The sequence below is a fragment of the Henckelia pumila genome, chromosome 4 (assembly GCF_033568475.1).
Source record: "Henckelia pumila isolate YLH828 chromosome 4, ASM3356847v2, whole genome shotgun sequence".
Lineage (NCBI taxonomy): Eukaryota > Viridiplantae > Streptophyta > Magnoliopsida > Lamiales > Gesneriaceae > Henckelia > Henckelia pumila.
This window is the reverse complement of record NC_133123.1, coordinates 75,439,724-75,464,748: the sequence shown is the minus strand read 5'-3', so window position 1 is coordinate 75,464,748 and position 25,025 is coordinate 75,439,724. Positions and strand designations below refer to the sequence as shown.

General features: G+C 35.2%; 2 protein-coding genes and 1 long non-coding RNA gene across 3 annotated transcripts; 2 read left to right on the top strand and 1 right to left on the bottom strand.

The window, feature by feature from the left end:
- Nucleotides 1-5,135: 5,135 nt before the first annotated feature.
- Nucleotides 5,136-6,053, bottom strand: LOC140861266 (uncharacterized). The gene has a single exon (XM_073264275.1). The coding sequence runs from the start codon at nucleotides 6,051-6,053 to the stop codon at nucleotides 5,136-5,138; it is 918 nt and encodes a 305-aa protein (XP_073120376.1).
- A 5,909-nt stretch (nucleotides 6,054-11,962) lies between these two features.
- Nucleotides 11,963-20,911, top strand: LOC140861332 (AP-4 complex subunit epsilon-like). The gene is made up of 11 exons (XM_073264338.1): nucleotides 11,963-12,848; nucleotides 13,585-13,770; nucleotides 14,079-14,294; nucleotides 14,379-14,489; nucleotides 15,092-15,289; nucleotides 15,395-15,526; nucleotides 16,724-16,780; nucleotides 17,019-17,135; nucleotides 17,384-17,461; nucleotides 18,577-18,720; nucleotides 19,347-20,911. Exons 1-11 carry the CDS (start codon nucleotides 12,282-12,284, stop codon nucleotides 20,394-20,396), a joined length of 2,856 nt encoding a protein of 951 aa, XP_073120439.1. The 5' UTR covers nucleotides 11,963-12,281; the 3' UTR covers nucleotides 20,397-20,911.
- A 1,653-nt stretch (nucleotides 20,912-22,564) lies between these two features.
- LOC140863346 (uncharacterized) lies at nucleotides 22,565-24,477 on the top strand. The gene is made up of 3 exons (XR_012143922.1): nucleotides 22,565-22,658; nucleotides 22,753-22,818; nucleotides 24,233-24,477. It is a non-coding gene; the product is annotated as an uncharacterized lncRNA (long non-coding RNA).
- The last annotated feature ends 548 nt before the right edge of the window (nucleotides 24,478-25,025 follow it).

The window sequence follows — 25,025 nt, the reverse complement described above, 5'->3', positions numbered from 1 at the left end:
AATAAATCTTGGACAACCATTAAAATTTTAGAGTTTGCATTGAAAATCGAAGTTTTTCTTATGGTCATGGTTGCATATCAAATTTTACTGACTATTCATGTTACTGTAGCATCAGTTGAGAGGAGATTTTTCAAGTTGAAATTATTGAAATCTTATTTAATATCACAATGATTTAAGAGAGACTGAATGATTTAGCGACCATGTATGTGCATCGAAAAAGTCATATTGGAGGATGACAAAAACTCATATGAGACGGTCTCAAGGGTTATTTTCTTGAGACGGGTCTCTTATATGGGTTATTCATTAAAAAGTATTATATTTTATGCCAAAATTATTACTTATTATTATAAATATGGGTAGGATTGACCCGTCTCATTTGTGAGACCTTCTCACAAGAGTGTTACTCTTGGAGGATATACCATACAACGACACAATTGATGACTTTGTTTCAAAAAAACGCTAGAAGACTGCTTTTTAAATAATAATGATTGTTGAATAAATTATTTTGATAAATTATGTAAAACATTCAGTTTCTTAATTTGCATATATATTTTTTACTTTGATCATGCTATTCAATTTTTTTTCATATATATTCGACTTTTCAAATTGATGCGAAAGGGGCCCATATTTTAATCTTCGCCTAGAGCCTAGTTTTTTTCAAAACCGCCCCTGGCGTCGGGGGTTTTCATTGGACACTCACAAGCACCTCTAACGCTCTGTTCGTGATGCATGTAATGTGACAATTTACCAACTTTTTCTTAGGGTTTACAAGAGGACGTGGCCCTATATATCCAAAATTTCCATATTTACCTGAATAACTTTAATTCAAGTACGTACCGTATTATTTGGATACATCAATATACATATATCCATATTCGTGCTTTCAAATTTTCAATGACGTGAATTTGTATGATAGATACAAAAATAAATAAAAAGATTAAAGAGATGCAAGTACATTTATCTTAAATTTATACAAAAACTCTTATAAGACGATCTCACGAGTCAATTTTATAATACGAGTCTCGGCCTATTCAACGAGCCTTTTGAAAAAATATTATTTTTATTCTTAAATTATTATTTTTCATAATAAATATGAGTCAAATCAACTCGTCTCACAGGTATAGGTCTACGAGACCATATCAGATGATACATGCTCTTAAATTTATATAAAAAATATGTTTGATTGTATAAAAATTTAAAATTTTAAAAGATAATAATCTTCAGCACAAAAAAGCTCATGTAAATTATCTCACAAATCAATTTTATTGGACGGATCTCCGATCTGACCTTACTATAAAAATATTAATTTATGCAAAAAAATATTATATTTTATTAAAAAATGGACCACATTAACCTGTCTCACCGATATTGTTGAGATGCAATAATTGTCACTGTTGGTTGAGCGATCGAACCATGTCGCTTGGACTGCTGTGTGGTTTAAAAAATTTAAGTTGCAATATTGCCACCAACTATAACTTTAGGTAAATTAGCAAGCTCTTGGTCCAATAGATATAGATCTGCGAAATTATCTCCTAAATTATAATAGACCTATTCTTGTCTCAAATGGCTATAGATGTCGACAAGTACGTCATGATTCCTTGGCATGGCTCACTAGATTGGTGCGAGTTATTTACATGTAACATAGACTACAGGCCTATTCATGATGAATAGACAACGAGCAAATGAGATTAACATTACTTTCAAACATATATATATATATATATGTATATGTACGTGTTACATAAATAATCGCTTCACGTGTCATATTAAAAAATATATCTTTAATTGGTGATGTTGTGACGTCTGTTGTTGTTGTTATTGTTATTGTTGTAAAGGAAGGAGATGGACTGACAATTTGGTAAGATGATACGACCTTTTTTTTCCTACTCTTTTTCCATTTCACCATTTCTTTTTCATTTGCATGTTTTACTTTATTTTTTCGTGGCCTGTTTTTATTTCTTTCTTTATTTTCCTTTTCCTTTTTATTTTTCCATTTTCCTTTTTCTTTTTCTCTCTTTTATATGGTCAATTTAAAAATTACCAACATTTTCTCAGTCAATTTTTATAATTTAAATTATTCAAAATTCTTCCTATTGATTTTTATAATTTAAATTATAAAAAAAATTTCGAAATATAAAATAATGTACAAACAAACAAAGCGTGCATTAGGACATTAATACCCCATATATTATTGATGATTTGATATACGCTAGTTGTGTATCTTGTTAACCTCCTTGTAGCTTCATCTCTAAATTTAAGGATTTCCTTAACATAGAAACAAAAAGCTCAAACAAATTATGATATAAGACTATAAGTAGCATGATTTTGATCATGTACAAACTTTTATAGTATATTCTTTAATCTTTTGTTTCTCGGAATTCTTTTTCGACATAACTATATATCATATAAGTTTCATTGGGCACAACTTCGACATTCTCTCATTGTTTGTCAATTGTTAGGTTATACCGTCAAAATGGACGATGGGCGAGTCAGCCCACAATTCGCTTCAATCTACCCATTTGGCGGGATGAGGCGAGCTCGAAGATATCAACAACTCAACCAATTTGGTGGGGCGGACTAAATCTATGGGTCCGATATATCACTTTGATAGTTCTACATCCATAATAGCATTATGTTGAGACAAATATTTTTTTATTGATATAAATTTATTTATTCTATTATTATTTTCACAAGTTTTACCACCATGCATGTTTGGGCTCTAAAATTTGTAAATAAATCTCACCTTCACGACTTCATGTTTATTTAATTTTTCGGGGTTTAATTTTTTTAAAAAAACTATTAACAAAATTTAATATATATATCTTCATTAAACACACTCATTGCGTGGATAAGATGTTAATTAATATATATAAATTATAACCTGAACAGAAAAAATACTTCAACAACCAATATATCTTCCAGGTACAACCATCAAAAGGGTTGATGTGACGAGCTGAGCGGAAACCGTCTCAATCCACCATTTGATGGGATGAGGCGAGCTCGGAAATTATCAATTCAACTCGTCAATTTGATGGGGTAGGTTGATTTTATGGTTCCGACCTATTTTAATAGCTCTACATCCAAGCTAGCATTATGTTGAGACAAATATTTTTTTATTTATATAAATTTATTTATTATATTATTATTTTCCACAAGTTGTACCACCACATTTGTGCTTTAAATTTTGAAAATAAATATCTTCACGAATTCATGTTTATTTAATTTTTCGTGGGTTAATTTTTTTATTTTTATAAAACTATTAACAGAATTTGATATATATTTTCGGTAAATACACTCGTTGTGTGAATAAGAGGTTAGTATGGATAAATTATATGTACTAGGGTCCCGATGAACTCGTTACATGCTTGTATATTATTTGATTTTTTTTTGAAGTTTTATATGTAATTCAAATCATCAAAATTGATTATGGGTATTTTGGCAATTTCTAGAATTCCATAAAAAAAATAGTAAAATGGAAAAAAAGGGTGAAAGACCACACCAAGAAAACAAAAAATCGGTCTACACCTATCCCATTTAATATCTATACTATCTTTATTATCTTTACTATTTTATAAAACTTGAGCCACTTTTAAAAACCACTTTGGTACGTTTTGATGACACCAAAATGCATTTACTATTTAACCCTTGGTAGTTATTTAAAATTTAATATATTTAAATTGAAAAAAAGGTAAAAATAGATGAAAAACAAAAACAAAAATAAACTACCTTGCATTTTGAGAACTGCCTTCTACCACATTATTAATAAATGGACCCACTTCCTTTATGTTGAAAAAAACTGCAATTAATTTGGTTTATATTATATTATATTAACCACACACGCATAGCGTGTGCAACTTTTGCTAGTTATTATATAAATGTTGAGACCCATTTAGAAACTACTTTGGTGTGTTTGATGACACCAATATAAATTTACAATTTTAACCCTCAAACATACATTGTACTTCATATATATTATTGGATAAAATGGTAAAAATATAGTTACATTTCTCATTCCTACTATCAAAACCACCAACTATCTATCTCGTGCTAAAATTAAGGATTCATTTCAATTAATTTAATTGTACTTTTCTTTAATATCAACATATTAATTGGTTATTATATAAATGTTGAGATCCATTTAGAAACTACTTTGGTGTGTTTGATGACATCAATATAAATTTATAATTTTAACCCTCAAACATACATTGTACTTTATATATATTATTGGGTAAAATAGTAAAAATATAGTTGCATTTCTCACTCCTACTATAAAAAACCACTCACTATCTATGTCGTGCTAAAATTAAGGATTTATTTCAATTAATTTAATTGTATTTTTCTTTAATATCAACATATTAATTGGAAAATATTAAAATTTCATATTTATTATAATTTTAACTAGATATTAAATTATTATTTACATACACGCAGAGCGTTTACATCGATTACTAGTATATATAAAACGCGAGACACATATACTAACCGATTTGGCCTGTCAAGGTGATACTTATAAAATGAAATTACATATTCATCATTAAAAAAATACTTATTCATTTTTATTGATAAATGAGAAAATAGTCGATATTAAAATATATACTTGCATATGTGTAGGGGTGCAATAATTGTCTCTGCTGGGTAGAGCGATAGAACCATGCCTCTTGTGCTGTCATACGGTTTAAAATATTTGAGTTGCATCATTACCACAAGCTATATATTTTTTGATAAAGCGATAAGTGCTCGATCCTATCATTGATATCAGAGCCAAGGTTACGAGTTTAAAAGATTTGAGTTGCACCATAATCTCCAGCTATAAATTTTGGTAAAATGACAAGCGCTCAGTTCTACAACATGCATCACGTGTGTATTGATAGTTAGTATAACTAGTATTTTGACACACGCGTTGCATGCTTGCACAATATTTTTAATTAAATTTTGATTTATATTAAAATATGGGTAATATCATAATTATAAAAAAACATTGAGGGACCATATTGCAAATTTTGATTTCAACCACACCAACCTACAATCTCTTTTTTTCTTTTTTTTTAATCAACCACCATAGCATTAAACATGGGCAAACTCCAGAAGTACAGATTTGCTAATATGCAAAGGACAAAATTCCTTATACAAGATGTTCACACCCTTACTAATCCATCAGAAGCTAGTATATGAGCTACCACATTCGCCGTGTGTCGACACTGTTGAACTTGGAAGCTCGAGAATCTTGAGCTGAGTTGATGGAAAAAAGAAACGATATCTTCTTCTTTAGTAAGATGAAGGGATCCAGCTATGAATTTAGCCACATTGCTCGCGTCAGTTTCGATGATGACGTTGTTCCGTTGATGATGAGATGCCAATAGCAAATCCGCTAAATGGGCCGAGAAAGAGCCATCCAAAACCTTGGTAAGAGCTAACAACACAGCACCAAGATCATCCCTGGCAACCACGCCTATACCCACCCTCGGAGAACCATGCACAACAGTCGCATCAACATTGTTATTTATAGTATCTGCTGGTGATGCTTGCCATGAAGAAGGTAGATTAGAATTCGAATGTTTTGGTGAATTCACAAGCTGACATGATAGAAATTCCCATAGAAGACTTTCTCGAGAAACCACCTCATTAGGTTGTAGCTTCTTACCCAAGTGAACAAATTGGTTTTTGGCTAACCAAATGCTCCAAGAAACAATGGCAAAGCAACCCAAATCTTCTTCGTTCCCCGATAATAACACCCAATGCCAAAGATCCAAAAAAGATTGACCCTTGAATCGAGATAAAATCGGCCATAAGGCTGAATTTTCCCACACCTTCTGCACATCAATGCATATCCAGAGAGCGTGAAAGCTATGTTCTGGGAAAACATTGCAAAGTGGGCAGATGTTGTCCACTTTAATACCCCTCGCAGCTAGATGAAATCGAGTTGGCAAGATTGCATGGATGTCTTTTCTTAAAAACACATTGATCTTGCTATGGACATTTAAGTGCCAAAGCTTTCGAAAGTACCGAGTGCTTCCTCCCGAGCTACCAACTCTAGTTCCCATCCCATCTTCCATCGCCAAAAAGTATCCTAACCTAACTGAATAAACTCCATTTGAAGCATAATGCCAAATCAACTTATAAATTCCGGATTTCTTTCGTATCTAGATGCCAAAGAATTTGTTCGAATAAAGTCCAATTCCAGTGTCCTGAATCTGTTCGAATATCACTCATTTTCAAATGCTCGAAACATGATGTTGGAATTGTGATTGGTTTAAAAGTGAGAGGCCTGTTGCGAAATTTATGCTCGCAAGCGCACAGTTATCAAGTTTTAGTAAAGAATGAATTAAGTGTCGATCCCACGAGAAGTAATATGAAAATATTCAATACTTGTAATTAAAATAGACTTAATTTTATTTAAAAAATTAAACTTTAAAGATTTGCTGGAAAATTAAATAAATAATAGAGTTTATCAAGCACACGCACACGCAATTCTTAGGATTCTTAAGAGATTAATAATCAGAGAAAAATGGTCTAGAGGTTTTGATTTCACCTGGTCTCAACAATATTCATTCCTCAATAATCTATTGCATGAATTTTCTTTCAATTAATAACCAAGAACACTTAAATTATTCTATTCCCCTCTCCCGGGCAACAAATAGAGTGTTTCAACTACAGTTCAATTTCAATATCCTTATTAAAAATCTAGTTATAATGATATATGTAAAAGATGTTCCTTAACGACTCTATTAAAGTTATATACTCTCCCGAGCTATATAAACAATTAACAGTGTAATTTTTATTGATCCTATTCAAAATCCCCTCTCCCGAGTGCCGGATTCCAAATAAATATAACAACTGATCAATTTATGGCCAGTAAATTAAGAAGACATTCAATACTAGAAACACAATTAATCTAGAGAAATTCAATTCATTAAAATCAAAGATTCATGAATATATTTCAACCAGGCTACGTCAATCTCTAGACTAGAAAAGTTTAGTTCATACTCAAATTCAAAACAAACCAAATCATGTTTAATAATCCAAACATAATTCAACACTCAAAAGATAAATAAAGATGGAATAACAAAGCCGTAGTCTTTCTTTCGTGTCCAGTTGAAAAGTCTTCGTCTTCGTTCCAAGTATTTTTCAAATCACAATCACCCAAAATCTCACGAAATTATGCTCTCAAAATTATTGTGTGTATTGGCGGCTGATAGATTCTCATATGACCCAGAAAAACTCCTTTTATATGCCATCGTCCAAATTAAGCCCAAGAAAAACCCAAAAGTTTCCATAAAAACTCGGGCTCTTCAATTCTGAAAATACGACGGCGCGGGCGCGCCTTCAGTTCGCAAAAACATTCTTCAAAATTCCCCAGACGGCGTGGGCGCGCCAAGGATCGGCGCGGGCGCTCAGTAACACGCATTTTTCTCCCTAATTCTTCTCAGACGGCGCGAGCGCTCCTTATTATGCGCGGGCGCGCCTTCACCTCAAATTTGAGCTTTTTCTTCTCTTTTTCAACTCTTGATTCTTCCTTTAAACTCTCATATTTTAGGCTTAATTCCACTTAAATGCATCAAAGTCCATTACTTCCTACAAATACAAAAACAACAGCAATTCACGCAATATCTACCAATAACTCACAAAAATCAAGTAAAAACATATACAAATTAAGTGCACAAAATGCACTTATCAAGGCCTCATGAGCCAGAGATCTTTAAAAGCTCTGACTTAGTTTCTAGAACCAATCTTCCATCTTAACCCCTTTTGAAGCAAGTCCCGTACCCATAATAAACTTTGCCAAACGTATGATGGATTATTTCCCAACGAAGCATCTAAAAATTCGGATGTAGGGAAATGTTTTTCTCTTAAAAGTATGGCCAGAAGTGATGTGGGATTATTGAGTAATCTCCATTCTTATTTGGCAATAAGATCTTGGTTAAATTTCTGCAAGTCTCGGAATCCAATCCCTTCTTTAGATTTCAAAAGACATAACTGATTCCATTTAGTCAAATAAATGCAACCATCTTTATTATCGCTCCATCAGAATTTAAAAACCATCATATTGAGAGAACGACATAAACCATTGGGAATTTGAAGACGGGCATAGTATATGTAGAAATAGCTTGCGCAACCACCTTAATTAGGATCTCTCTACCTGCCGCTAAGAACATGTTTCCACGCCAAGATTGTAATTTTCTGGATACACTTTGTTTGATTTCATCGAAGATTCAGTTTCATCTACGACTGACAAAAGCCGGAAGACCTAGGTAAACTCATGAGATTCGTTAGGAGGCATTCCCAAAGTGTTGAAAACTTGAAGTTTATGATTTGATGTCATATTGGGGCTGAAAGTGATGGAAGACTTTTGGATATTGATCTCTTGACCCGAAGCTTCTGCGTAGTTTGATACAATTTCTCGGACTTTGATGCAATTCTGCTCATTTGCTATGTCCATTAAAAGGCTTTCATCAGAAAAATACAAATGGCTAATAACAGGAGTTTTCCTTGTACATTTGATACCTCTGAATAAACCAACATCAACATCGTACTTCATCAAACTAGCCAATGCCTTTACACACAATGGAAAAAAGATAAGGGGCCAAGGGGCAACCTTGTCATAGTCCTCAGTTTGTTTTGAATCTAGAGGTGGGATTCCCATTCACCAAGACTGAAATTTCTAATGAGTTTAAATAAAAAGATATCCGATCAACCCATATGATGGAGAATCCCATCTTCGTCATAATAGAGTGCAAAAAGGACCACTCCACTCGATCATAGGTTTTGCTAATGTCAAGCTTCAAAGCCATCAACCATTCTTGCTTTTAGTTTGTTTCCTCAACATATGAAGACATTCAAAAGCTAGCATGACGTTATCAAGAATTTGACGACCAGGAACGAAAGTATTTTGCTGAGGAGAAATAATGAAAGGGAGAAGCTTTTTGAGCCTGTTTTCCAACACCTTAGCAACAACTTTAGTCAAAACATTACATAAACTGATGGGACGAAAGTTCTTAACTGATAATGATGGAGAAGTCTTTGGGATAAGGACAACATATGTATAATTCAGATCACCATAAGGGAGACCATCATTAAGAATACCAAGACAAACTTTGGTGATGTGAGAACCCATCAATGACCATTGTTCTTGGAAAAAACCAGCATTGAACCCGTCCGGACCTGGATCTTTCCACGGTTTCATATCGAACAAAGCTAGCTTGACCTCTTCAGCTGAGTAAGAGACATCCATCATTTCCACCATATCAGGAGAGAGCCTGCGATCTATTACTTGGGTAACATGATCGATAACTTCAGCTGGGGGAGACGAAGTAGAGAACATATTTTCATAGTAATATTTGATCAAATCTGCCACCTCGGAGGGATTCGAGATCCATTGATTATTAAAAGTAAGAAGTCCGGTAATACGGTTTTTTTTTTGTTTTCTCCTGGATGCACGACGGTGAAAATATGAGGTATTTCGATCCCCTTATTTGAGTCATTCTACGCAAGCTCTTTGTTTCCAATAATGTTCTTGCAAATCAAGTAAATGATTCAACTAAGTTTCATGGTACTGAAATTTCTGCACGTACCTCTTGAGTTTGATTCTGGTTATTGAGATCTGAGTCAATGCGCTGAACCTTCATAATCTTCTGAGATAATTGGCCAAATTTGTTTTTACCCAACCCTTGAAGTTTCTTGCGACAAAGATGTAAGGCACTCTGGAGATCATTACTAGTAAAAAGAGAGTCTATGCGGCTGTTATTCCAATTTTTTCAGTAACTTCTTGGAATTCAGGACTAAATCTCCATAGAGGCTCGAATCTAAAACCATGATGCCCTGCCCTCGAGTTAGTCATATTTATCTCATCTCGATCCAAGTCAAGTTTTAACAGCCGATGATCAGATCCATAACAGTCAAGATGCACCACAAAAGTCCCCGGGAATTGATCAAAACAAGCTGTTGTAAACGCTCTTGAATTTGTGCTGAGGGAGATCTTCTATTATGCCAAGTGAACTGAGGGCCACTGTATCTCATGTCGCGAAGCCCACAAAAATCTAGAGTGTCGAGAAAATCTGACATATGCGATTGAATCCTGTCAAGACCACCTTATTTTTCTGATAGATGTAAAATTTCGTTAAAATCACCCATCACGATCCATGGCAAATTACTCAAGACAGAAATCCTTCTCAGTAGATTCCAAGAGTGGAAACACATAGAAGATTCTGGGTGGCCATAGAAACCGGTAAAACACCAAATTTTCTCGTCGCTGGAAGTTATAAAGTATCTATGTGACCTGGACTAAAACTTTGAAGATCCACAGTCCACGCCTCAGACCAAAAGAGGGCTAGTCCATCGCTACGCCTGACACTATCTACTATAAAGCCGTTAGAAAAACCGAGCTTCGTTCTTAACATAGAAGCTTTATAACCATATAACTTAGTTTCTGAAATGAAAATCAGAAGGGGGGCAAAATCACGAATCGCCACTCGCAGCCGGGACACAACTCGAGGATCCCCCAATCCTCGAGTGTTCCAGCATAAGGTTGTCATTGCTTTCGGCTGGGTTGCCTCGCAACCACCGCCGCTAGTGGAAATTTTTTTGTTTCCTCACAGGGAAGGGCCTTTTGACAGAGAAATACCATTTATCATGCTAACCGTGCATTTTTTGTTTCCAGGTTCCCCAGATGAAGAGTACTCCATTGGAGAGGTGTGATCAATCTTTGCCTCTGCTTCATTCATTTGGATAGATCGCTTTTTGCCTCCCATCATAATAATATTGTCAATATCTTTCTGGGGGAGGCTCAAAGTATTATCAAGAAAGTTTTTTTTATCTCCAGATAGCATGTCATTGAGGTTATTCTCTATGGCTTTGGTTACCATTGGTATTTCTACTTCAGTCCTCAACCAATGTCCAAATGGATAATCCATGTACTCAATTTCTTTTTGGAATGGATATTTGAGGCATTCTTTCGCAGCATGAGCCAAAATCCCACAACTATAACAAAAATCTGGAAGTCTTTCATACCTGATACCCACCACCAGAGGAGGGGATCAGGAGGCCTCTAGAGAGATGCGAGCCACCCATCTGAGAGGCTTAGACACATCTAGCAGAACTCGAATACGCATGTACGTACCCAAACATCTACCTTCTGGATCGGTGTCTGCTCGAATAGCAACTCCAATATCATCTCTTACGAGCATGGCTATGTCGGAGAACATAGTTTCCACAGGACTATTAAAGGCTCAAACCCATATTTGAAACGTCTGGAAGTTACCAACGTCGCCTTTGGGAAGTCCTTCAAATTTCTTAAGAAGAATAGAAAGATGTTGTACTAGTAAACTTTTTAAAATAATCTATTAGGGAAAATTGATTTTTAAGTCCCGTATGTTTGTCACTTTACGCTTTTGGTCCTCTATATTTTCAGATTTCAATTTTAGTCCGTTATATTTATTTTTTTTTTTGCAATTTTAGTCCTTTTTTCTGATGTGGCGCTGATGTGGCACCAATGAAGTGCTGATGTGGAACTGATGTGTATAGTGCCACGTAAGCATTTTCGAATAAAAAGGACTGAAATTGCCAAAAATCGAAACATGCAGGACTAAAACTAAAATATGAAAACATAGAGGACCAAAATCGCAAAATGCCAAATATAAAAGATCAAAATTACAGTTTTTTCTAATCTATTACTACTCGTGGGACAAAAAACAAAGAAAAAAAATCTTTGATATGAATTTTGAATTTTTATAGAAAGTTAGAAAAACTACCATTGAGGTGTTGATAATATCAGATTATTAAAATACTTAATTTATCTAATTAAAAAAATTATCACAAGTAAAACATCTGTTATCTATATCTGAAATTTTTAAATGGTCATATAATCCACAACATAAACCTTAAAATAAAAATACATTTATAATTTAATTTATATAATATAAAAGTTTAGGGGAAGAACCGATGAAAAAGGTTGTAAATTAATAATCCACAAACAACAGTTTATTCACGTAGTAATACCACGCGCAACAATAGTTGTACCGTGATGAAGCTCCTACGTCTCCTGTGTCCTGTCGTCGCCGTACGCCACCACGACACACGTAGCTGCTAGCGGGATTTTGATATTCCCAATTCCAATTCCAAACCCTAAACCCGATTTGCCCTCCTGAATTACCTCAATCGAACGGTTCTATCAATCGGAGAAATTCGCCATCAATTTTTCCATTTCGATCTGAGATTGACACCAAGATTTTTGCTTTCGGATAATTGAGAAGCTGGAGCAGCTAAAGACGATCGGCCGGGAGCTCGCAATGGGCTCCCAAGGGGGATTCGGGCAGTCTAAAGAGTTCCTAGACCTCATCAAATCTATCGGAGAAGCCCGATCCAAGGCTGAGGAAGACCGCATTGTTGTGCGAGAAATCGAGATGCTGAAAGCCCGATTAGCCAGCCCGAACACATCGAAATACAAGCTCAAAGAGTACCTCATTCGTCTACTCTATGTGGAGATGCTGGGTCATGATGCTTCATTCGGATACATTCATGCTGTAAAAATGACACACGATGAGAATCTGCACTTGAAAAGGACTGGGTATTTAGCAGTTACTCTATTCTTGAACGAGGATCATGATTTGATTATATTGATTGTGAATACGATACAGAAGGACTTGAAGAGTGATAATTATTTGGTTGTTTGTGCGGCATTGAACGCTGTTTGTCGGTTGATTAACGAGGAGACTATTCCTGCGGTTTTGCCGCAGGTGGTGGAACTTTTGGGGCATCACAAGGAGGCGGTGAGGAGGAAGGCTGTGATGGCGCTTCACAGGTTCTATCAGAGGGCTCCTGGATCTGTTTCCCATTTAATTTCCAATTTCCGCAAGGTAATCCGTGTGTAGGTGATTGTGTTGATATGTAAACATGATTTGAGTGGCCAGTGATGATTTTCTTATTTTTGTTCAGTACCATTCTGTGTGACATAGCTGTCCTTTTGTAATTCATGTAAGAATAGTTGAGTTTCTTGGGACTTGTGGATCGAAATGTTCCTTCTTGATGGTCGAGTAGTGTGTTTAGTACATTTATGCTACCGGGGCAATACGATTCAATAACTTGAAAATAATTGTTGAAATTTGACTGCATGCGATCTGTGGATGTGCATGCTTGAATTAAGTGGTTAATTGTGATGCTCTCTCTTTTATAACAATCATCATGTGATAAAAATGTTAATATAAAAATGCATTTAGTTTTATCTAAAAAAATATTACGAGAAAGATCAGTAGATGTGCGAAATTTGATTGGAAGGATGATGTGAGTGGTGTAGAATCTGACAAACGTCGGAATGTACCCAAAGACATGCACAAGTAAAAGCTAATTTTATTGTTTGGAATTTTAATATGTGAAATAGGGCTTCCTTGAGAAATTTAAAACAGATACAATGTTAAAGTCTTTGTGATAAAGTATCTACTCAATCAATGTCTCTGTCCATAATATTTGATGAGTGCTCGGTGTATGATGAATTTATCAAGGATAGACATCATGACATATGCACATTCAGAAAGAAATATTGTTGGTTCCTGAAAGTCAATATTTCTGTTTTCTGAACAAATAGTGTTGTTGCAGCGGCTTTGTGACAATGATCCCGGTGTTATGGGTGCAACACTCTACCCACTCTTTGATCTTATCATGACCGATGTTGATTCATATAAAGATCTGGTTGTTAGTTTTGTAAACATTCTCAAGCAAGTAGCTGAACGCAGATTACCAAAGAGTTATGATTATCATCAGATGCCTGCACCATTCATTCAGGTGAGTTCTGATTTTGTTTTCTCTTCCTTATTTGTTTATACATTTAATTTTTCTGACACAGTACAGGCTAGTCTTAGTAGCCAGTTTTTACTTTGTTCTTGGTTGCGGTATTGACGTCCTTTTATGCATGCCTATTTGAAGTTTATCCACAATTTTGCTGGTCCACCTTTTTCATGCTGGGCTTCTCCTTTTGACCAGATGATTTTTCATTTTAACCCCCGAGATCTTCCCTTTTGGCCCACATTTTTCCCATATTGTGGATGTACTCTCCTAAAACATATAGGTTTTGACTCTTGATTTTTCCACAGATTAAACTGTTGAAAATTCTGGCTGTTCTCGGTAGTGGTGACAAAAAGGCCAGTGAACAAATGTATACTATGGTTGGTGACATCATGAGAAAATGTGACTCAACAACTAATATTGGGAATGCTATTCTTTATGAATGCATTTGCTGTGTTTCCTCATTGCACCCCAATCCAAAGTTGCTCGAAGCTGCAGCGGATGCCATATCAAAATTTTTGAAAGTAAGTATTCTGAAACACATTTGATCACACCTTTCTACATTATAATTTCCGGATATCATGGAACTAATTATCTCCAATGGACAGAGCGATAGCCACAACCTGAAATATCTCGGTATTGATGCTCTTAGTCGATTGATAAAGATAAGCCCTGAAATTGCTGAACAGCACCAGCTGGCTGTCATTGATTGCTTGGAGGTGAGACATACCCTTTTTATTTTGTGCCATGAAGCAAGTGTTTTCTTATTTGACCTCAACTAAAAAAGGTGGTTGTATTAGTCCACTTCTTCGGATTGCACGCTCTTACTTTTCCCAGTGGTTTTATTCAATTGAATTTAGTTGGCTCCTGAATGTCAAATGGAGATTCTCTCTGTTCCCTGTTACCTTTTAGAACATATGTAGTAGATGTATCCTCCGATGGGTCTTTCTTTCCAGATTTTATCTAATGGATAAGGCTGAGAAAAACAATCGAACATTTCTTTATGCATCTTTACTCTTGATGTAACTTATTCACAATCTGTGGTGATGAAGCTTGAATAACAGCCCTTATGCAAATGATGTTTGTTACATTTGGGGAAAAACCACAGTTTTCTTTTATAATTTTTCTAGTTGGTATCTAATGCATATAACCTTTTTTTGTTTGTTGGTCTTTATGGGAATAGTCTATTCCGCGTGATGAAGAATAGTTGGCCATACATCTTTTATCTAACTTAGTTCTTATGTGCCAGAAGGTTTGCTTTGAGTGAGATAAGTGCTTCATTTGAACTTTGCTCTAAGTTCTGTCATACTTCATGATACAGGACCCCGATGACTCCCTAAAGCGCAAGACATTTGAACTGCTTTACAAAATGACCAAGTCGTCAAATGTAGAAGTAATTGTGGACCGTATGATAAATTACATGATAAGCATCAACGATAACCATTACAAAACTGAAATAGCATCTAGATGTGTCGAACTTGCTGAGCAATTTGCACCGAGCAACCAATGGTTTATACAGGTAATCAATGATGCTGTCTTGTACCGCTGCTAGATTTATCCTCATGCGCTATTGTTTTTTAGTAGTTTTTAATTCTCTGCTTCTTTGTCATATTTTATTTTCCAGGCTATGAATAAAGTGTTTGAGCATGCAGGGGATGTGGTTGACTCTAAAGTTGCACATAATTTGATGAAGCTAATAGCAGAAGGATTTGGAGAGGATGACAACGCTGCAGATAGTCTGCTTAGATCATCTGCTGTATGTTTTCCCTATGATTCTGTTTTCTTATTCAGGTGCACACACTTGTGTTTGTTTTAAATAATTGTGCTATATTTTACTTAGGAAGAACAATTTGCATATTGAAATGATTTTTCTTATTGGTGGTCAGTTTGGTGTACTATCTTTTACGTTTCAGCACTTCTATAACTCACGTCATTCTGGTATTCTCGGAAAGCACTATGTAACTTTGCATGAGATTCTGACGAGATTATTTAGGTTATTCCCATCTTCCCATGCAATACACACGTTGAAATTATATTTCATGTATTTTTTGTAATGATAAGGTTATTTTGTTTAATGGATATGTTCAGTGGAGGAGATTAGTCTTTTTGAGAATATCACAGATGGAAAGTCTTCAACTTGAAATATTATTATCCCCCTTTTTTTTAAATCTATTAAAAATGTATTTTATGATATTTTAAGAACTATTGAGCCCAAATAACTTAAGCATTTTAACAGTTTCCAGTGTCACACTACTATTGATGTGGGTTTAGATACTTAAGTTGCATTGTGTTTACGGCAATTGAAACCTACCATATTTGGAAGACTCAGAAATTTGTGACCCGATGATGTACAAGATAATATACAATCTGTGTCCAGATTTACCTCTTTGCTTCATTTTCGTAAACAATCTCTACACTCCTGTTGGCCTTTCGTTACATCTGGTTTTGACTTTTGACGAGGAATCGAGGATGGTGGGGATAAAATCAGGAAGATTTATGTCAATGCACTGCATTAGCAGGAAGTTAAAAATGTGATTGATTAATAAATGTATACTGTACGACACATTTGTAAAAACCACCGACTATGTCTTTCTAGACAATTGATTTAGTTTGATCAGACAATGTTAACATAGTTTCAAGGCATGCTTTCTCACAGGCTTGAGGGCTTGGGACACCAAAAGAAGCTATGATTTCAGTGTGATTTGATTTAAATTTCTAAACTTAAACCAACCTTTTGTCTCCCTTAAATTTTTAGAGGCAACTTCGTAGCTGAGTGTTTTTAGGGTTTGACATCGGTGTGACACTGTCCTTCCTTTGATTTCTCCTTCTATTAACTCTAATTTTGCTGCTTGTGGAAAGTATTTCACATTGTCCACTGCTTAGACTGAAATTCAATTGATTTTTATTAAATTGCTTTTTATCATTTCTAATTGGAATTATCTGATTTGTGCAGGTGGAGTCATATCTTAAAATAATGGGAGAGCCAAAGCTTCCATCAGCTTTTCTTCAAGTATGTTCAACATCTATGTTCCATCTTCTCTCTATGTTTTGTTTAAACATTTTTTCCCTTAATTTTCATTTGTGATCTTTCCGTCCCCTTTTTCTTTTTCTTTTTTTTTTCAAGCTTTCTCTGGGTATACTTTGTGTTTATCTGATTCTGTTTTTCTACTCACTCTCTCTCTCTTTGGATGGTTGAATACTGATTGTGGATATGTCTTACCTCTGTCATCCATTTACTTGTTTGTCAGGTCATTTGCTGGGTTTTGGGGGAGTATGGGACTGCAGATGGAAAGTTTTCCGCCTCATATATCTCTGGGAAGTTGTGTGATGTGGCAGAGGCACATTCAACTGATGACACAGTCAAAGTATGCATCTGGTTTGTTTTATAGTCTTTTGGGAATTTTTTGCTCATAGTATTCTTAATTTTGGAAAATAAAAATATTAGCCTATTAGCTCTGATTGCTTTGCCATTTGGCCTTAAAACTCCTTTATTAGCTTCCCTTTTCAGAAGTGCCTTTTCTCCCAGTAGTTTTATTTTGGTCTTATTTCGCTAATTTGCTGATATTTCTAATTTTCTATCACTTCATTCATTTTTTTTCTCCTTGTTTTGAAGGCTTATGCAGTTACGGCGCTTATGAAGATATATTCATTTGAAATAGCATCTGGTAGGAAGGTGGATTTGTTACCTGAGGTTCGTACTTTGAATCATGTGCGGTTGCTTTGACATTCTATTGTGCAATCAACTACATAATAGGTTGAATTTTTGTCTGTTGTGCTTGCTTCCATTTATGAGCAAGTTCCTGTGCAAGACACAACTCATCAGCGTTATGATTTTATGCATATCCCTGCCTCCTTTCTCACCCTATTTAGTGCACTTAACAGCCCTTTGATTCTCCCTTCTACTGATGATTTACTGGAATAATTGGATTTTCGAAATTGCTATGAACCTAAATATTATAGATTCTGGTGATATTGAGAACTCCATCAACATGAACAAAGATCAAGTGATTTGTTATCAGTGGAGTTTTGTGTTTTTTGTTTTGTTTGTTGAGTTGCTATATCTGTAATGCAACATGGTGCTCGAATAGTTTATAAATGAGGATTTATGTAATGTGGCTGTATCGCCTTTCTTTTCTGAAAAAACTAGTAAAACTTGTGTCAGATGTTTTGACAATTTAAATATTTTCTTCACGTAAAGTATTGTTCCCAAGTTTTATATGTTACTAGTAGAGAGCGGTTTGCATCTTCTCTCCTATCTGGAGAAGTTGAATTTACCTGGTTTATAAATGAGGATTTATGTAATGTGGCTGTATCGCCTTTCTTTTCTGAAAAAACTAGTAAAACTTGTGTCAGATGTTTTGACAATTTAAATATTTTCTTCACGTAAAGTATTGTTCCCAAGTTTTATATGTTACTAGTAGAGAGCGGTTTGCATCTTTCTCTCCTATCTGGAGAAGTTGAATTTACCTGGATTTTGTAACTCGGAAAGTGTGCTAATGCATAATGATTTCGGCCATTTACGGACATTTTTTCTGCTTGCATTGTCATTTTTTTGTTCAAGACTGTCAAATACCTGACCACACTTTGTGCTCGAGGAAATATTTTTTAAGTAGAACTGTAGAAGGGTGCTTAGCCAGGGCAGTTTTTGTTCTGAAGAATTGTAGATGTATAATGATTATGATGGGGCCGGGGCCTGTGGCTCAGAGGATTAGAGATATAGCTATGTTTGTTCAATTTCCAACTGTGATTGCTTGATTTAGAATAGTTTTTCTGTTTTCCAGACTGGTAACCTCTTGTTTGCTGCAGTGCCAATCATTGATCGAGGAAATGTTGGCTTCCAACTCGACTGACCTGCAGCAGCGTGGATATGAGCTTCAAGAAGTCACTGGGTTAGATGCTCATGCACTTGTAAATATACTGCCAATGGACTCTACTTGTGAGGAAATTGAGGTAATACTACTGACTATTAGAATAGACTTTCAATTCCCTTTCTGCTAATCTGGATGGACCTTTTTATATGTATTCACACCCAATTTAATATAGTCTGATGTTCGAAACCTGATGTTTTATCTTTATTTCTTTTTAGTGGAGACAAAAGCAGGACAATAGCTATTTTATCGAGTTGTTAATTAATCAATCTATTTGGCAAAAAATAATGGACCTGCGAAATTGTCATTTTGATTGTCTTGGCAACATGTGAAGCTCTCCATATCCAGGCCGCTGCAGTCTTGATGCAGTTTCTTAGAGATGGGCGAACTTCTGCACACAATTCCAAAATTTGGACTAAATATAACCAAATAAATCTGGTCTGTTTAAACTGCAGTTCAGGGTTAGATTAATGCACTGTCTGTAGTTTTGAATCCTATGATCTTCTAGGGCAATGATGAGCTTGGATTCTTTATGGGATTAAACAAAATTATGCCAATGGAAATTTTTGCCTCAATCATCACATATCAATGCTTAGTACCAATGATGGGTTCTTGTTTATATGACTCCATTCCCTACATAGTGTTTTTTGTCATCATCTTTAGTTGATGGTTGTGACATATTAACTAACATTCGTCAAATCTTTGCAGATTGACAAAAACCTTTTGTTCCTCGATGCGTATGTCCAACAAGCATTGGAAAAGGGTGCTCAGCCGTACATCCCTGAGAATGAGCGTATCGGAATATCAAATATTAGCAATTTCTCAACTCAAGAGCATCAAGAATCCTCGACACACGCTCTTAGATTTGAGGCCTATGAGCTACCAAAACCACCTCCAGTCGTTCCTCCCGTATTTCCATCCTCAAGTGAACTTGTTCAAGTTCAAGAGCCAGCTTACATTTCGGATATTCAGGAACAAGCTATGGCCTCTAACCCCGAGTCATCAGAAATCAAGCTACAACTTGATGGAGTTCAGAAAAAGTGGGGTCGGCCCACTTTCTCCTCTACTGCACCATCTACATTTATCACCGATTCTGTCAAGATTCAGAATGATGTGACTCAAAATGATTCAGTCGCCAGTTCAAGTGCAAAAACACGCGAGTTTTCCTATGATTCGAGAAAGCAGTTGCCTGAGATTTCTCCAGAAAAACAAAAACTAGCGGCATCACTATTTGGTGGTGCATCAAAATCTGATAGAAAGCAGCCTCATAGCCAGAAGGTTTTAAAAACGCAGCATCCCACTGCAGATAAGACTCGTGTAAACAAGAGCACAACGTCGTCTGATGCTACCAATGTAAAATCATCTGAACCACCTCCAGACTTGCTGGACTTGGGTGAACCATCTGTCACCAGTAGTGCACCATCTGTAGATCCATTCAAGCAATTAGAAGGTCTTCTAGATCTAACACAAGAATCGGCCCCGATAAATACTGGTGGAGTTGGGACGTCTGAGGCCCCTGATGTTATGTCTCTCTTTGCAGACATGTCTTTGACTTCACAGCTCGACAATGATCCCAATCCTGTGGCCAATGCGATCAACAAAAATGGTCTTGGAAGCAGCACAGTTGCATATTCGACACCACAGATGAACAAAGGACCGAATTTAAAAGAAGCCTTACAGAAGGATGCATTTGTAAGACAAATGGGAGTGACTCCATCAGGTCAAAATCCCAATTTATTTAAAGACTTGCTCGGCTAATTTTTGTTTTTGAGAAATCATGTGCACCTATCAATATCGGAAGAATCATGGCGATGTGATTGCGATTCTTTGCCACGAGTCATGAACAGATTCTGGAGAAAATTGGAGCCGATTTGGTTGAAACCCTGCTTGTGTTGATAAAAATCAGGTGTACTTATGTATGGATTACTGGAGAGGATACTATGAGTAGAAAGTACAGCGAGTGAAATTTTTTGAGGCAGAAGAAATGTTGCTTTGTTCAACGTGTCGCCACTGGGATTTTAAATTATTATTACGGAATTGTTGCTTGTCCTCCTTTTGATGATTTATTTTTTCCTTGGATGATGCATCATTCAGTTGGATGACGGGAATGAATAAAGGAGTAAAAGGATTGATTGTCGGCACATTAGTGGCTGGTGGGTCGTGGGGTAAATTAGATCCTACCCGTACAGGTATTCCTTTAAGCAACATAATATACATGTATTGATAAATCTCAATTTTAAAATGTGCATTGAGACCGCGTAATACAGGTAGTATCTCATTTACCAGCCTAGGCTTTGTCCCGAGATAGGCTCACTGTTTTGGAATCGATTTGGTTTCAGTTTCGAGAAATAAAGCTTTTTGAACTGAAATTAATCTTGAATTTTAACATCTTGTAGTATACATAGATAATTTAAATGATGTTATTAAACTATTTGATCATATTATATTTAACGCCTTATTTTTACTTTTAATAAAAATAAAATAAAAAATTAATATTATTTTTTATATAATTGTTGAACAATTAGTTTCCTTTTCATGCTTTTTTTTTTGTCGTTAAATTTAAAGAATTGATTGTCGTTTTAAAACCGTTGGAAACCAAAATTGGAATCGTATCGAAGTGGTTTGTTTTTACTTTTTAGTTTTACCTTTCATTGGAACTCGAACTGTATCCAAGTGTAGTTCCTTTTTTTTTTTTTTTTTTTTACCCGGAGTTGGGGAGAAATTGTTAGGGGTGGAATAGGGTCGGGATCCGTCCCGTAAACCCTCTACCCAACTACCGTCCCGAAAAGAATCGGGAAACTTTTTTTCTCCCGATCCCGTACCCGAAACATTTCGGGACCCGAATGTTCGGGATCCCGTTGAGTAGGGAGAAAAAATCTCGATTTTTTTTTTTCATATTCAAGATTTCGTTCAAAAAATAAAAAAAAAGTGATAATTTCATTAAATATACTATTTAAAAACTTATATTTATAAATAAAAATAAATATTCAACTTAAAACATAAAATATTAAAATATTTCGAATAATGTTTCAAAGTTTGTTAAGAGAAAAAATGTATCGGATAATTATTAATAAAATGTTCGGATACAATTGCTAAATAAATTTTGTTAAATAGATTGTCAAATTAATCTCTTGAGTGTTGTTCTACATATTGTTCTAATTAGATAACTATAAATATGAATTAATTAAATTATTAATTAAAATTTTTAAAAAATACACAAAAATAAAATGACATTTCGTGATTTTACAATTTGATCGTTCCAACAATAAAAATTATGCGAATTAAGTCCACAATTAAGTGTTATATGAGTTGAAATCTAATAATATTTAGCTTATTATATTAATAAAGTTTTTAATAAAATATATTATTATATTATTTCGGGACAGGTCGGAAATCCCGTCGAGATAAGGTTTTATTCCTGATCCCGCTCCCGATATTAATCGGGATGGGAAAAATTTCGAAAGTTTGGGTCGGAAAAATTTCGGGTCGGGATTTTTTCGGGACGGGAATGGGATGGAATTCGAAAAGGATCAGGATTTCGGGAATTTTTGCCACCCCTAGAGATTGTTATATAATTGAGTCTCAAATTCAAGATCTCATAATCATCTCAGTGATCTCACGTTCAAGATTTTGGTACTAGATGAGTTAAATGTCATTAGCCTGTGTCCAAGTTTGATCATTAACCATTGTACCACCTAGATAAACTTGTTATTGTTTATTATTATTATTATTACTATTATTATTAATGCAATTTTTCTGGACCCGCCCTTTCCCAACCCATTAAGATTCAGCCCAGCTCCAGAACCAGCACTACCCGCTCTGGGCCATACGTTTGTTTAAATTGGACATATTGGAACTGGAATGGTAAATTGGTCTGGCCCAGCCCACTTTAACATATAGTCACCCTTTAATTTCAGTTCTCCCGCCTCGTCGATTTCCCTATCCTTCTACTTCACTTCGAGCTAATGGAAAATGGGAAATGGCGTCTCCGTATCCTTGTCGATTCCCTGCTCCGAAGAGGTTTTAATTTGCGTTTTCATTGTAACATTTTTGCTACTAATAATTAATAGTTCTTCGATGGTATTTTTTTTTTTTTGCACAATTTAATTTGCAGTTACTGAAAGATTTTCCGAGTTTTACCGCATCGGACTTGGATTGCCTCGATCGCCTCTTTATTCAGGTGTTGTTTATTGGTTATTTACTCAATTTATCTGGATTTATTCTGATTCTTATTACTTTACAAGTTTGTGCCATAATTTTGTTGCTGGGGATGAATTCCTGGCAAGTTCCGCTGCATCACTTTGTTTTTTCAAGCTAAACAAACAGTCTCTTGTAGATATATGCCATCACTTAGTTCATACCTAGCTAATTTTGTGTAGTTTGATCTTTATTATCTTTATTCTTTAGCTATTATATTTGTCAAAGATTCACTGTTAGTAGGCACCGCTTTTTGATGAAAGATAAGGCTAATTTTGTAATCTAGTTATTATAAAATTTAAGTCGAATTTTGGACCTCGACACCAAATGGTGCCTAATAGTCTTCGTGTGTTTTGAAGATTTTCTCATTGACTGGGCATTTCAAGCGGGCCTGGTCGGTAACCAATGAGGTCCTGCAATGTGTGGGCTCAAATCTGCCCATTTTGTGAACAGCATGAGGCCACATGAAGTGCATGTTAATTGTCAAACTACCAAATCTAGGAACAAGATATTATGCTATAAATGTTTGAAAGCTTCTTGTTGATTTTCAAACTTTGTGTTATTGTGCGTGAGTCTATTCGTTTGAGGTGGAACTAGCTAGGCCAAAAAAACAAACTAGGGCTGGATTTGGTGGAAGAGGTCTTTGCTGCTCTTTCTATGCTATACAGCCTATACTCGGACCATACAAGCAAAATCGATGGATCGAACCCTGCTTGATCCTGACTCCCTTGCATGATAGAATTTATCCTGAAAGTTTACTTTTATTTATTTATTTATTTATTTTATTTTCTCATGCATTTATCACTCTGCCTACCTAGCTTAGAAGGAATACACGAAGCATTAGCTTACCGCCCTAAGGACTTTAGGACGTGTACGGAACAACCCATATCCCATGTATGAAGGCCGGTGGATTTCACTTAGTTCGACTTTGGTTGCAAATAAAGTAAACTTTTAAGTTTGTGGCAACGAAGTAAGAGCTGATATTTAGATAGTGTTTGCAACCTCTAAAAATAAGTGATTATGTATATTCTCTTAACAAATTTTTTAAAAGCACTCCATAATCACTTATTTTTAGAGATTGCAAAATAAAATTACCGTCACACAGACCAACAATTTCAAATGACGTATAAATAGGCCCAACATGTTTTTTTGACTTTCTTGTACACGGATGTAGATTTCATGTGGTGTAGGGCTTATTTGATTGCAATATCCATGCTAGCTGACTTTTAACACTATAGCCATTTTTAGCCTCACACGTTTTTTTATCGTTCTCATTATTTTTATTACTTTTAGAGTATCATCTGATTTGCAAGCAGTTGACTTCTCTTTTTTTTTTGGCCCCTCTTATGACTTCTTTATACTTAGCTCAGAACAATCTTGTTTTGATCCGTTTATAGACAATGGGCTTATTGTAAGAAGTCAATGGATGCTAGCGTTTCGTTTGAAGTCGTTTTCAGCATGAGAACTTCATCTGCGGTGGATTCTGGGCATTTAGCTATAGCGGGCACAGACTATTGCACAAAACTTCATCTTTTACACTAAAAAATAGAGTAAAAGATAAGAGGGAAAGGACTTAATCTTTATGAGAAACTAATCAACTATGCAAAAAGAAAGAAATAGATAAATAAAGTGTCTCTCCTCACATTCGGTTCAGCTTGTCTCCATGCATGTAAGTTTGTCAAATAATTACAATATTCGAGATCTGTGAGTTGGTTAATATCCATATAAAGCTTTGTTTATTAGTGAGATTATATTGCTAGCTCACCATTATTCGTTAATTAATAAGATGAAGAGAAACACTAATTTAAAATCATTTGACTTTCCTCAATGTGATATGATATTGCCAGCTAAATCGAATCAGGAGGTGGACGTTATATGGATTCATTTATAATGTAATTCTTCTGATGGTTGAATAATTATAGAGATGCCTAATGTCTTTGATGAACATTAAAAAAGCTTATTCTTTTGCTAAAATGCCATTATCCCCCAATAATGGTAAATTTTAAGTGTTTATGTAGTTAAGTTTAAATTTTGGGGCATGAGGATCTGTTTGGTTAGTTCGATCCTTGCATATGGTAGTGCCTTAGTATTTGATCCAATGGCAATGAAGGAAGCCGCATAATTTCTTCGTATACAATGCATTGGACAACGTACAAAAAAAAAACGCATGTGAATTACAGCCATTGAATT

Bases quoted from the DNA above. Each gene is read 5' to 3' on its own strand.
- LOC140861332 (XM_073264338.1), top strand. From the start codon at position 12,282: ATGGGCTCCCAAGGGGGATTCGGGCAGTCTAAAGAGTTCCTAGACCTC. The intron at 14,295-14,378 runs GTAAGTATTCTG...TCCAATGGACAG, and splicing joins CCATATCAAAATTTTTGAAA to AGCGATAGCCACAACCTGAA. The intron at 16,781-17,018 runs GTATGTTCAACA...CTTGTTTGTCAG, and splicing joins TTCCATCAGCTTTTCTTCAA to GTCATTTGCTGGGTTTTGGG.
- LOC140861266 (XM_073264275.1), bottom strand. From the start codon at position 6,053: ATGGAAGATGGGATGGGAACTAGAGTTGGTAGCTCGGGAGGAAGCACT.